Here is a 14,917-nt window from a genome sequence, read left to right as displayed (position 1 = left end):
AGAACCACACAGTTTGTGTCTTTTGAACACTGAAACTAAATTTTGCATGATTTTTGCATCCCTTAACAACACTAATATAGCATTTGATGGGAGTTTGACGTCACAGATTTGTCCAACATCTGTAATGTAGTATTCAAATATGGTCAAAGCTCCTCCCCTGTCCAGTCAGTTTAAGATAAGAGAATATAAGAGTGACTAGCTGCATATAATCAATATTTAACATCATTCTCACTATGAAAGAAAAATTATTATTCATATTTAAAAAGAAAAATATGGTACTGTGAAATTAACTAGAAACTTTAAAACTTTGCAATAAAAGATATTTTCATTCTACCTACTGTCCTGTACTAAATAGACAGATAGTTCTTTTAGTACAAGTTATAAAAAAAAACTTTTATCCTGGTGATTTGTCTAGAATAAGGATTGTTGCTGGGGTCTGATTCAGGTACAAATCCCTTTGCCTTAGTAAGAACGTGTGCAAGAGGCTTTGTTTAAACTACTCTTTCAAATTTATCTATCTTCACTTTAGATTTTATTCCCTCTACATTTTTTGCTCTTTTAAATATTCTTTGTTTACCTCCATTATTATATAAATTAAGTTTGATTGCAACATAATAAGATAAGACGACATTATTTTTCTTGTGGTCAGAGATTAACAGCTGGACACTTGGTATCAATAGATGATTCAATGATTGGCTCCTCCCATATGCTCTTATATATAAAGTATTTACTATGTGCTTTAATTTACATAATTTAATTATTTATTTACTCCCTGTTGTAACATCATTATGACTCTGTGAATTTTACAAAATGTTCAGATGGATAAATACTTTAAAATAATGTGATAAAACAAATTTCACTAAACAATCATCATTAGACTGTAGTGCTACCTCAATATTGAAGAATATTGTTTTATTTGTTGAGTTTTCCCTTAGCAATTTTCAAAGTGGAAGACTTTGGCATTGACTCAAAACTGCAAAAACACTAAAAGATTATATAGTGTAATAAGAAACAAGTTACAAAGACACGCTTTAATATTGATTGATTGATTGATTGATTGATGTTTAACGCCACTTTCAACACTATTGTGCTATTTCGTGGCGGTCAGTTTTTATTGGTGAAGGAAGCCGGAGTGCCCGGAGGGAACCCCCAATCTTCGGTTGGAAAACTGACAATACTAGTCAATTAAGATAGGAGTCGAGTGCACCTGCACTGTGCTGGATTCGAACTCACAACCTGAGTGTTGACAGGCTAGTGATACAGTAGTTTGACTACTTAGACCACTCGGCCACTGAGGCCCCCACGCTTTAATAAATAAACGATATACATCAATGAGACAGCAATCCAAGACAATAACAAAATATATCTTGAGATTAACATACGATCTTGAACAACAACCAAGTGTTTCTAAAGTATATTTACGTCAGAAAAACAGACAACACTGAAAGCTAGAGCTTGTGCATTATTAACTTTCATATGAAATAGGAAAGACATCAAACAAACCATATGCGACATATATCGTATAGATAGTCAGTTAGTTTATTTGCATTTCAACAAAAATTCAAGCTTTATGCATTAATTGAAAAAAACGTGTAGCATTACAGGAAATAATTCAAAAGATAAAAGATCCGTTTCTCTACCTCTGATTTCAAGAATAAAAACAAATAAAATTCATACACCTATAAAAATCATTTATTTTTCTTTTGAAATTTTTAGGTCATGTTTATATTGTTGACGTACCTTACAACATGTATCATAAGAAAATTACAATAAAATATAAACATACAAAAACTGCACTATCTTGTTTTATTTACAGGGAACAATGGAATGTCTTTTAGCTGTTGCTTTTGTTAATTTAGCATTTGCTTTGTTTGGTGGACAGCCACTTATTATAATGGGTAGTACTGGTCCTGTATTAGTACTGGAAATAATCATCTATGATATGTGTAGGTATGTGAAACACACAGTTCGATAGCATTAAACAAGCCTATATATATATATATACAGAAATTTTCGATGCAAAGTTTTGTTAAAATATAAGTGGGATAGACAAGACGTCGACCAAAAACAAACATAGATCCTTAGCATAAATTAAAACCGTTCAGTAACACTAACACCACTAAATACCATAATTAACTTATGTGTCCAAAATAAAAAGCAACAGTAGAATACCGATGTTCAAAACTAGAAAATCTACTCTTAATAAACAATTAAAGAAAGAAAAAATGAGGGAAAGGCATAAACTCAAGGTACGTCTCTTACTTAGCATCAATTACCCGTCATGCAAATCCATAGTATAAATGCTATGAAAGGTAAAAGGGGGTAATCGATAAAATCTTCACAATAGACATCAATTCTTGCGTCTAGAGTGATTTTGACTCGAACACCTCGTGACGATGAACTTTTTCGTTACACTGGCCGTAACACTTATACATTGTCGATTTCAGTCATGCCGAATCAAACTAGATAGATGGGACATAGGGTGAGAAATGGGGCGTTCACAATGGGAAAGTTTAAATTGTCTCGTCCTTATGTACTAGTTCAAAATTTAGAACCTGTGTTACTAGAAAGAAAACAAATCCAGAAATGATGCAGACATTCTGTTGTTTTGAATTGATGCGACATAATGAATATATCTGAAAGTAAAATAAAAGAACTTGGCAAGATACTTTTCTTTATGACTTTGAGGTCTTGTACGAATTCCGCCTTTTAAACGTACAACAACAAGTTGGCCGGTAATGGTGCACAATAAGTACCCATTGGAATACTGATTGTTTGTCTTGGTGAAATTGTTATGAAAATTTAAAATGATTGTACTTAATGACAAAAAATTGTTTCTGTTTTTTTTATTGTTATATTTAGCGCTAATGTTTTACTTGCAGAGACTACAATTGGGATTTTCTGTCATTCAGATGCATGATAGGTCTGTGGGCAGCTTTATTTTTACTGATAATTGTTGCCTTTGATCTGAGTGCATTTGTGCGTTATATAACAAGATTTACAGAAGAAAGTTTTGCTTGCTTAATTGCCATCATTTTCATAGTTGAATCGTTTAAAAAAATATTCTCAATAGCTGGCACACATCTCTATAACACACATCCAGACATACCATTAGACTATTCATGCACCTGTGTTCCTAATAATCAGACAGAGAATATCACAACTGTGAAAACAGTGCCAACTTCTTATGTAAATTTAAATTCAACGATGAATTCAATTATCAACTGGAATAGTATAAAGAAGGAGGATTGTGTTGATCTAGGAGGCGTCTTGGAAGGTTCCGGTTGTGAAACACCAATTTACCATGACAATGTTTTCTTTTTATCTATTATACTTGGTATTGGAACTTTTACAATTGCATGGGAACTGGTTAAAATGAAGAAAAGTCCATTCTTCCCGACAATAGTAAGTTTTGACTCTATTCAATTCTGGATGACTTTCTCTACTTCATTACTATACTCCTGAATTGTAATCTATATTCAGGTTTTAAATTGAATTTTGAACAATATAAATTAGTATATTGTATCCATAAATAAAAACTTCAACCTTACCCATATTGCTAAGAAATGACAATGACATGTAATCATTTAAATCATGAAATATTGTAATAGAACATTCTGCGAAATATTTTCTATGGTTTAGAACAGAACATTTTTAATAAGAAAATATGTATGTGGTATTCACTATTACGTTCACACCATGTCGATTTAATATCAATCATATTGTAATTGATAGGTACGCCAGACTCTAGGAGACTTTGCAGTCTTCATCGCAATTTGTTTGATGGTGCTAGTTGATGCGCTGCTGGGAGTTCCAACTCCGAAGCTTCAAGTTCCAGATAAAATTCAGGTTTGTTTCGGACGTTTCTTCAGTATTAAAGTGTTAAACAGTTAAGTTCTGTAACTTGTTTGATAAAAAAACACTTTTTTAATCAGTCTTTTTCTGTCTCCCTTCAATTCAACTTTAAAGCGAATACCTTTGATTACGTTATCGGTCGGAACTATTAGAGTGTGCTATAATAATTTTAACCATCATGTTTATTTCAGCCCTCCGACCCTACACGGCCATGGTTTATAAGTCCGTATAGTTCTGGCAATCCCTGGTGGACAATGATAGCTACAGTATTACCAGCAGTTGTAGCTGTAATCCTGATCTTCATGGACCAACAAATTACAGCTGTTATCATCAACAGAAAGGAAAACAAACTCAAGGTTAGATTTCCTTGTCGTCCAGCTTTTCTATATGTATTTTACTGAGGGTTATAAAACATATAATGTATTACTAATATGTGAAAATGTTTTATGGAATCTAAAAATAGTACTTTTGGCTACATTATCAAAACATAGGGTTGTCCCCAACATACTTAACAATGCATTTTATCGATTTCTGTGAGCAAACCACGTGTTTCTGAAATAATCTTTACCGAAAGGCAAAAGTATAAATAGAATTTGAGAGCATAAAACTGAATGGCATACAATGAGCCGTCAACAACGGTTGCCTTCGACAGTCTTTTATTTTTCGTTCAATGTCATCTGGTTTACACGATGTGTTCTAATATAAACATTTACCTGTGTTTCAATGAACTCATTTGGAGAAACGCCAACCGAATACAATTAGATGAAAGCATACGTTCTAATGTCTCAAACTTATGACAGTTATTTGATTATCTTGTAAGACCCTTTTTATGACTTCTGCTCTTGATGTATTACTATATATTCAAAATGATACTTCAGTATACCAATTTACCTGATATCGTTTATTACAGATTGTGTTTGGAATGTCAATAAACGGAGATTTGTGGTAAAAAGTTGTCGAAATAACCCTCCTACAACATGTACAATACATTTTATAAAATAATATGATATGTTAGATACTTGTAGCCTGAATAGTCGTGTGCTAGGTTTTTTCTCCTAATTTTTCAAAAAGCCTTATGTTTATCTTCAGAAAGTACAAACTTCAAACAAAACAGACATTTTATAACCGGGCTTTCATAAAAAAGAAATATCTGGTTATTAACATTGTAAGGTATGGCGAGCGGGGGTGACTGCCAACAGTTTTCGTGCAATAACTTATGAAATGATCTACCATTGTTTTTCAGTTTTAATCTTTTGTCACTGATGACAAAATGGAGGTCAAATTAGAAATAAACGATTTTCATCCTTACCGTTTAAGAGTTATTGTCCTTGATAAATTGGAAAATGATACTTTATGTCGTTTTCATGGAATAACTTTTCAAAGATTTTCACGTTTTGATGTGTTGTTATTCATGACTGAATGGGGTTCAATTTTGACATTGATTTTCACTTTTGCCGTTCGGGAGTCATGATGATCCTGTTAGATTATAAAATTGAACTTTATGTCGTTGCCGTGAAATAACTTATGAACTGTTCCATCAATGTTGTTAGTAATGACAGAATAGAGGTCCAGTTTGATATTGACTATTTTCACTTTTAATGTTCAGGACATATGACTCTTGATAGATTGGAAAGTAGCATAAGAACATGGCAGGTCAAATAAGCATGGGAGCGACATAAAGGAGAAAGAATCAACTTCACTCGTACTAGCTGCCCGCTTAAGTTCAACAATGGTTACCTTAAAAAAAAAAAAAAAAAAAAAAAAAAACGATTTGCTGTCAATTTGACATCTCATTTCTTGTTCCGTCCTAGATCGATTTTTATTTACACAAATCATTAACGGCAAGAGTTGAACGTTTACTTATCTCACGCAGAAAGGTTGTGGTTACCATTTAGATTTGACAGTAACAACGTTCTGCATTGTGGTATGCTCGTTTTTCGGTCTTCCTTGGTATGTTGCTGCTACAGTCCGATCAATGGCACATGTTAACAGTCTTAAAATGGAATCTGAATGTACTGCACCCGGTGAGAAACCAGTCTTCCTTGGTTGTAGGTGTGTACAGATAGATGAATGAAAATTAACCATAAATAAGTTTGCCATCCAAAAGTATGTTTTCATCCGTATATATGAATAAAAACCAGAAATTTCGGTAAAATATTTAATGATTTCCTTACAAACCATTTTCGAAAGCAAAACTGGCATTGTTGCATACTGAATTTTCTCAAGAATGAACCTAAACTAAAAGGCTTTACATAATAAACACCATCTTAATGCGGATAACATCTAAATCAAATTCCCTATAGATAGTGACCCTTCCATAACAAGTATCAAAAGTATCTTATGGTAATTTTTAAAACAAATTTATTACTGGCGTTGTTAACTTGTATTTCATCAATTACCTTGTACCATTGCTGCACAGTGCTTGATAGCATATAGCGATTACAAACACAGTAACTTGATTTCTGTAAAAATAGAAATTGTTGTAGGGAGCAGCGTCTTACTCCTCTGATCGTCGCATTGTTGAATGGATGTTCAGTTTTCATGCCTAAAATATTACAGGTACGTAATAGAATTACGTTTGAATTGTATTTGATTTTGTTTGAAGATAATTGTCAAGTGAATTGCATGTTATTTAGAAAAGAGCAACCAAACAACACGTCTTAACATGAGTTGACATCAACATAGGTCTCAAACCAGGGGCAAGGGTCCTTGCTCTATGTTGAAACCTTAATCGCTCTTATTTAGAAAAGTTTCATTTAAATAATAATGTACGTTTCATCAATTGATTGTTGAAAAGTGTCAAACCTTTGAATATATCAGCATTGAATTTGATTTAAGATTTTTTATAATCATGTGCTTTTTTTTATGAGGTTATTACATCTCTCAATTCTCTTATCAGTTTCTTTGTATCTACATTTTTGGGGGGGGTTGTATTTGACTTGTACAAACAATAATTCAATTCGTATATGTTTTGAAATCATATCAATAAATTATTATTTCATTAAGAAGAAAAAAACAGAAATTGATTGGTGTAAAATAAAAAAAAATAGTTCCAATAGAAACGCAACGCGTCTTATTCTACGCCCCTTGAATCCCTTTTTGAACAACAGTACATAAATGTACGTGTCAAAGATTTAGCTGACTTTAACAGTTTGGTCTCGCACTTGACTTTTTTAGCTCAGCAACTTTCGTTTAGTTCCGTAGAGGTCAAATTCAAAAATTACAAATTGTCATCTATATTTAATGACACTGCACAAACTTCGAAAGGAAAATCTGTATTACTTTTTGTTTACCTTTGCTTTAGAGGTTCATTAAATAAGAAATTTGTTCGCTTAAGTATCATTTTTTTTTTGGGTTATATGGGGAATTTGTAAAAGTTAAAATCTGAAACAAACGAATGAGTAAACCCCAAATATTATTTTATTGAAAGAGGTTTTATCATGTGATATAAGCATCACTTTTGCTGATTCTATTATTGACTTCCTGTTTCAGCTTGTACCTATGCCGGTTTTATATGGTGTATTTTTGTACATGGGAGTATCTGCTCTAAGGGGAATGCAGGTATGCACTTAAAAGAATACCATGTTACATATTGAATAAAAAAAAAATAATTAAATCTTCCTACAAAAAAAAATACACAAAGTATTAAACACGTGATACTATATCATCATTAAAAATGCTTAGAAATATCAGAGAATCAATTCACTAAAATCGTCAACCATATACAGTGACCTGTTTTACTTAATGTTTTGGTTTAAGAGATTTAAATAGGCTCTTATGGTCACATCAACTTAAAATTTAGTAGATTATTGTTGATGTGCACATTTAAAAAATATATGCCAAATTAGGGTTTGGACCCAGAGTGCATGCTTCACTAAATATGGAAATGTGATAGTGTAAGCGGGGTATTTTTTCCAATGTACACAGATTGCTGCTCTCTCTTTCTCTCATATATAATTTATTTTTCTTAACTATTCTGTCTTGAAGGTTTCTTACTCTTCTTAAGCGTTACGTGAAGTGATAGAATTTTGTAAGGTTACACTAATATATTTATAAACACATGTTTTGACAGTTTATGGACCGTATCATGATAATGTTTATGCCTGCAAAATACCAACCAGACCACATGTATCTTCGCCATGTGAGGATCAATCGAGTTCATCTGTTTACATTTTTCCAAATATTATGTTTGGGAATACTATGGGTCATAAAAGCTATAAAAACTATATCTATTGTTTTCCCTGTTATGGTACTGGGTACATGTTTCGTAAGAAAAGGAATGGAAAGAATTTTTACCTCAAACGAACTGAAATGGCTTGATGATATGGATACAGAAGACAAGATGATGAAGCAGGAAGATGCTGGTGAATTAATTGTTGAAGATGACGATACAGATGACGTAAGTTTTTTGTATTTATTAATCTATTTGTTTATCCTTTTTTGTCGAGCCTTCGACTTTAGTCGAAAAAGCGAGACATAGCGATCCTACATTCCGTCGGCGTCGTCGTCGTCGTCGTCGTCGTCGTTGTCGTCGGCGGCGTCCACAAATATTCACTCTGTGGTTAAAGTTTTTGAAATTTTAATAACTTTCTTAAACTATCCTGGATTTCTACCAAACTTGGATAGAAGCTTGTTTATGATCACAAGATAGTATCCAGAGGTAAATTTTGTAAAAATAAAATTCCATTTTTTCTGTATTTTACTTATAACTGGACTTAGTTTTTCTGCCGGAAATATTACATTCACTCTGTGGTTAAAGTTTTTAAAATTTTAATAACTTTCTTAAACTATCCTGGGTTTGTACCAAACTTGGACAGAAGCTTGTTTATGATCATAAAATAGTATCCAGAGGTAAATTTTGTAAAAAAATAAATCCATTTTTCCTTATTTTACTTTTAAATGGACTTTGATTTTCTGCCAGGAAACATCACATTCACTCTGTGGTTAAAGTTTTTAAAATTTAAATAACTTTCTTATACTATTTTGGATTTGTACCAAACTTGGACAGAAGCTTGTTTATGATCAAAAGCTAGTATCTAGAAGGAAATTTTGTAAAAAAATAAATCCATTTTTTCCGTATTTTACTTTTAACTTGACTTAGATTTTCTGCTAGGAAACAACACATTCACTCTGTGGTTAAAGTTTTTAAAATTTTAATAACTTTCTTATACTATTTTGGATTTGTACCAAACTTGGACAGAAGCTTGTTTATGATCAAAAGCTAATATCTTGAAGGAAATTTTGTAAAAAAATAAATCCATTTTTTCCGTATTTTACTTTTAACTTGACTTAGATTTTCTGCCAGGAAACAACACATTAACTCTGTGGTTAAAGTTTTTAAAATTTAAATAACTTTCTTATACTATTTTGGATTTGTACCAAACTTGGACAGAAGCTTGTTTATGATCAAAAGCTAGTATCTAGAAGGAAATGTTGTTTTCTTCCAGTTTACATTACATTCAGTCTGCAGTTAAAGTTTTTAAACATTTATTAGATTCATAAACTATCCTTGATTTTTACCAAACTTGGACAGAAGCTTCTTACAATCAAAAGATAGTATCAAGTGGAATATTTTTATTGATTTACTTCCTCATTTTTGTTGAGCCTGCAATTAACAGAAAAAGTAGGCGAGACACTGGGTTCCGCGGAACCCTTACGAATTTTTATTTGTAAGAAATACTTTTTAGAAGTACAGAAACCAGTATTTGAGTATAAGAAGGCGGGATCTATTGACAATTATTAAAACTAATCAAAGAAAAAATATTTTCTCCTATAAAAATTTGTTATTGTTTTGATATTATCATTCGATTAAATTTTTAAAAATGAATCATTATTGTATTACATTGATTCTTTATATTCTGATGATATGACAAAAATAGTAATGTCATATCAATAGAATGAACAGAAACCATTATTGACATTTGCAAACTGTATGTCTTATTTACCCAACTTTTCAATAGTTAATAGTTAATAGTGAAGTTCCAAGTAATGCTCAAGGGTTTATTATACTTTAGTAGGTATTAATAGGTAGACTAAATAAACGGTTAAGGGAAAGTTACACCGAACATATAAAGCATAACACCCAAGGAATATGTTGAGTGTCAAAGGGGGAAGGGGGCTGCATCGTTTTAGTTATGACATGTAATCCGCTCGTCCGTAAGTCAATACATCTCCTTAGTCAATGAATGCATTTCAATTATTCTTAAAGAAAATTAAGATTACCAAATTACATTTTGCAGCTCCCTTCTGATTTTTAAGGTGAATTCGGTCTTTGTGGTCTAACGCAAAACAAAAGGACTCTGTTATATTTTAAACGAAAGTAGACATCTTGTTACAGAAAATCCTCTTATTCGAATACCTGGGATTTAATTAAACTTTCACAAGAATAAATTATTTTGCAATAACAATTGAAAAAAAAACAGACATAATTTTGGTTTACAGTTTGATTCAGAAGAAACACCGACATAGCTAGATAATACAATTAATTATCTAATTACTACCACAATTTGATATTAATAAGTATTGTAATTTTCATTGTTATTAATAAATGTAATGTCAGTATTACAAATCTAATCTTGAATCAATCCTAATCCTATCTTATTTTTGGGAAATATTTCTACAAATTCAAATGTGACGTCACTTTGTGTTTTTTTTTTAGAATTTCAAATGTGACGTCACTTTTTGCGTTGATGCTTTGGCTAACTCGGCTGTGTATTTTTATATGTTGGATTAAGTTGTTTTATGTAATGTATCCGTTTTTATTCTGTAGTTAGTCCCCACTTCGGTTTTATCATGTATATCTATTATATAGTCATTTTATAAAATTTACTGTTTGCAAAATTATAAATTATTCTAAATAATAAGGATGTTCTTGTCCCAGGCAGAAAACCCTGGCCGTGTTAGGCGCAACTTTTTGGAAGTTTTGGTCCTCGGTGCTCTTCGGCTTTGTACTTGTTTTGGCTTTCAAGCTTTTTTCATCTGAACGTCACTGGATGATCTTGTGTGGACGAGACGCACGTCTGGCGTATTGAATTTTAAGCCTAGTACCGTTTGTTAGCTATTATTCGTGTCTTTCTTTGTCCTATTTGTTCTCCCATTTATATGTATTGTGGTCCTGTCATGTGATGTTGTCGTTTTGGTGTTGTGTTTGACGTTGCCATTTAAGCGGGAGGTTTGGCATGCCACAAAACCAGGTTCAACCCACCATTTTGTTTTCTTAAAATGTCCTATACCAAGTCAGGAAAATGGCCATTGTTATAATATAGTTCGTTTCTGTGTGTGTTACATTTTGAATGTTGTGTTTTTGTTGTGTCGTTGTTCTCCTCTTATATTTCCCTCAGTTTTTGTTTGTAACCCGGATTTGTTTTTATCTCTATCGATTTATGAGTTTCGAACAGCGGTATACTAATGTTGCCTTTATTTACCTAAAAAAAAATAAAGACCTAACTTTGCATTCAGTTTCATTAAACAAGAATTTGAACATTCAAGCTTTGTGTATATTCAGTGTATGATAGATAAATGAAATACTAATTTCTTTTTCATAGACATAGAAAAAGACAGTACAACAGGGCATTTGCATTCCATGAGTTGCATCATTTTGAATTGTGCTTTCTGTTTCATTTTTCAGCAATGAATATATCCATTCTTGGAATGGTTAAATCTACTTTTGATGTAAAGTGGTGTCGCTACAGGAATTTTAATTTGTGTGATGGTCAGAAATTATCATAGCTAGTGACGCCATTTAACAACAGGCTAGCCATACTGATGAAGGATATTTGTTATCGAAATATTTATTGAATTTTGTATTTTTTGTTCCATATTTTTTTATCATTGTTTTGGTGTTGTTGTACCCTTTTTTAAGACGTACCAACAAATGTTTGATATTCTGGTGTAGGTGCTTTCTTTTTTGTATCTTGTCTTGCTTTTGATATTCCAATTATATTTATATCAATTTACAATACAGGATGTTGTTGATGATGGTCCAATAGAATTTTTACAGCAAAGTAAATACAGAAGAATCAACTCCACTGTAAGTAGAGAAAAAAAATAGGAATGATGAAAAATCATTTGCATTAGAAAAGACTTGATATATACAAGTATATCAATAAGGTATATCGTAAACTAAGTCTTAGTTAATGAAGCATCATTTTATCACTAACTTTCGTTGTTGCTTCTTTGCTTAACTTTTTTTTTAACTGCGGTTTGTACTTTAATGCGTTTGAACTAGATTTGAAATTTTAAATATATTTTACTTCTATCAACACTGTAGAGCTTCATTTTAATGGAATGCCCATCTGGTGCAGTACATTCGTTCCGCCTAATGTTATTGTATCTCTGTCGTTGACAAAGGTAGCCACATTTAAACTTCTTGTGTGACAATTTGATTTTGCTTAAACCGGATATCCTAGAGGTTTATGCAATCTTTCAATTCACTATTATACCTCATAAGTTAGGATTTTTTTTTAATTATTTCTTCGCGGCTAGGAAGCTTGGTTTATAAAAATATGCACATGGTATCCGATAATCCATTTCCTTGATCAAAACCTTAATGTTTTACATTAGAATGGGCTTGCTAACGATTATCGATTTTACTTTCCAGATGTGTCCCATTTTGTTTTCAAGAATTAGTGTTTGATACATAGTAGTGCTAACGCGAGTATGGCAATATAATAAAAAGTTTGTTTATCATTGTATACGTTTTAACATTAAGATCTCCCTCTACTGTCACTATTCTTCAATAATTTAATTTTGGATGTAACGCGTCTTCCGATTGGCTGACGTTGTTTTGTTTATCAGCTCATAGACATAATTTTGTCATGTGACCTTGACGTCATCAACGTTTTTTCATGATTTACTCCGGTTTAAAATGGAATTAGGAATTACATTATAAGAAATGACTGGGGTATTTTTTCTGTCTATTCGAAATAACATAAACAATGTGGTGGACACATTAAAATAACACGCTACGCGGGTTATTCAGTATACACCACATTTTTGATGTTATTTCTTCATTGACAGAAAAAATATTACAGTCATTCCTTAAATAAATAACTCAATTACCTATTACATATTCATGCTAAATATTTGCATGATGCTACGACTGATTAAAAAACAATAAAATAACGCCATACGATTTTGTTGATTTTAACAATTACCAAAGCACGAATCGATAGCCCAATTTAGAGTGTATATTTTTAAAGTAAAAACAGGATTCTAAATGAACTAACGACAAGTGGCATTTCTCCTTTATTCTGGATTCACCTTAATCGGGTACCATAGAGACATAACGTTTTGAAAGTCAAACATTTAATACGCTCGATAACCAAAAACCAAGGATCTAAACGTATAAGCCAAACCTGTCTAGTATCCACCTTGTCTTAAGGAGATGCGACCTTAATCTTCACCGAAACAGGACAAAATATAGAGTCTACTTATCCATCAATTAAAACTAGGTGAACCTCTTGTTTTACTTGGATTCATAATATAATCACATGTTCTGTTGGTTTTTTTTGGAATGAGAGGGACAGATATTATTATGAAAATATTAAACGTTGATAACTTAGTTTATTATATTGTGTATATTGTAGTGAAAGTTAATGTAATTGCTTTCTAAAACACAGTGTATTGACATTGAAGAGCAAATGTGCAATTTATATATCAAACGAGAAAATTTACATTGTAGGGTAATATGTCATGGTATCTCAAACATGACACACACTCAAATGGCATGTCTAAAGAGGATATTGCTATTGAAAATGATGGTCCTGCAGAATTTTTAGAGTTAAGGAAATACAGGCGAATCCAGTCAACTGTAAGTAAATATTTGGAATAATTAGTATCAAACAAAGCATTTCTTATCAATCGTTTCAGAATACAAAATTTAAAATATTTAAGTTTATCCAACAAATTCAGGAGAATTACTCAATTGTTTTTGTAACTCATTACGCCCCGCATAAGATACTAAGTATATAATGTTTTGCGATATGTCCGTCCGTCCGTTCCGTATCTGACTAGATTTTGTTTAAGTTAGTTTACCGTACAGTTGTGGTTCACATAAATTAAAACTAAATCTACATGTCCAATATGATAAGAATATATGCAAAATTAGGCTTTTGACCAAGATTGTGAGACCACTTAACAAGGAAATGTCATAATACGAGCGGAGCATTGTGTCGTATGAATATATGTTCTTGTTTGTTGTGGGTTATATTCCTCTTCAACTTTTTACACTTCGTATCTGGAATATTCAGTTTCGAACACATTTGACGAGAACTATATTTTCGAAGTGTTTGTGTATCAAATTGAAAGATGTAGCTACCATTTTGTATTGATCATTGATAATCGTTATGTAAATCTAGGTTTTTAGTATGTATGTATCCGTATTTATCAAATTCACGAAAATTGTCAAAAATGTTACTCTTGTAGATGTTCAGTTTCGTACTGAAAGGGTGGAGTTATATGATTGTATCAAATTTACTTTCATTCATTGATCACTTTAAACAGTACAAATACAATTCACATGTAACAAAACAAATTGTATTTTTTGACAGGGAAATATGGCTTGGTTTCAACACGAAAATACAGCTTTACACAGAAGAGACAAAAAAATAGATTTCAAATTAGATGAGGACAGCAATATATAAAGCAAAAGTTTGTGTGTTTCGGTATGTATGTTTCTCCTCTTGCTGTAACAAAAACAATGACACCACTATTTTTATCATAAAGCTGAGACATCATTCTTTTTTGCTGTAGAATATTAAACAATGTCTCTGCTAAATGGAATGAATATCAGCTCCATGAATAGGAACAGTAATGTGGAATAGACGAAATAGACGACAACGAAGTGCAATTTATTGATACATGAGCAAATCATGCAAATAGCAATCAATTTAGTAGTCCTTTGAAGGCAAATAACAAATAATCGAGTTAAGATAAACATATGATATTAATGTATCCTTAGTTTAGTGTGACGTCCGTTTTCACTGAACAAGTACATAATTTTATCTAGGGGCCAGCTGAGGACCACCTCCAGGTGCGGGATTTTCTCGCTGCGTTGAAGACC

The 14,917-nt window shown here is 31.9% G+C and overlaps 1 protein-coding gene across 1 annotated transcript in view; it reads left to right on the top strand.

Annotated features, from left to right (window-relative positions):
- The window catches only part of LOC127703212 (electrogenic sodium bicarbonate cotransporter 1-like), a 43,402-nt gene extending 28,887 nt beyond the window's left edge, over positions 1–14,515 (top strand). The window contains exons 12-22 of the mRNA XM_052207738.1: positions 1,817–1,950; positions 2,883–3,405; positions 3,736–3,849; positions 4,047–4,211; positions 5,729–5,907; positions 6,342–6,414; positions 7,348–7,416; positions 7,928–8,254; positions 11,819–11,884; positions 13,538–13,666; positions 14,406–14,515. Of these exons, the coding sequence (XP_052063698.1) occupies positions 1,817–1,950; positions 2,883–3,405; positions 3,736–3,849; positions 4,047–4,211; positions 5,729–5,907; positions 6,342–6,414; positions 7,348–7,416; positions 7,928–8,254; positions 11,819–11,884; positions 13,538–13,666; positions 14,406–14,498 (1,872 nt within the window). The 3' untranslated portion in view covers positions 14,499–14,515. The remainder of the gene's footprint in view (positions 1–1,816; positions 1,951–2,882; positions 3,406–3,735; positions 3,850–4,046; positions 4,212–5,728; positions 5,908–6,341; positions 6,415–7,347; positions 7,417–7,927; positions 8,255–11,818; positions 11,885–13,537; positions 13,667–14,405) is intronic.
- Positions 14,516–14,917: the final 402 nt, after the last annotated feature.

Source organism: Mytilus californianus, unplaced genomic scaffold (assembly GCF_021869535.1).
Source record: "Mytilus californianus isolate M0D057914Y unplaced genomic scaffold, xbMytCali1.0.p SCAF_5, whole genome shotgun sequence".
Classification (NCBI taxonomy): Eukaryota; Metazoa; Mollusca; class Bivalvia; order Mytilida; family Mytilidae; genus Mytilus; species Mytilus californianus.
Note: the sequence above shows the minus strand (reverse complement) of the source record. Positions and strands in the feature narration are given on the sequence as shown.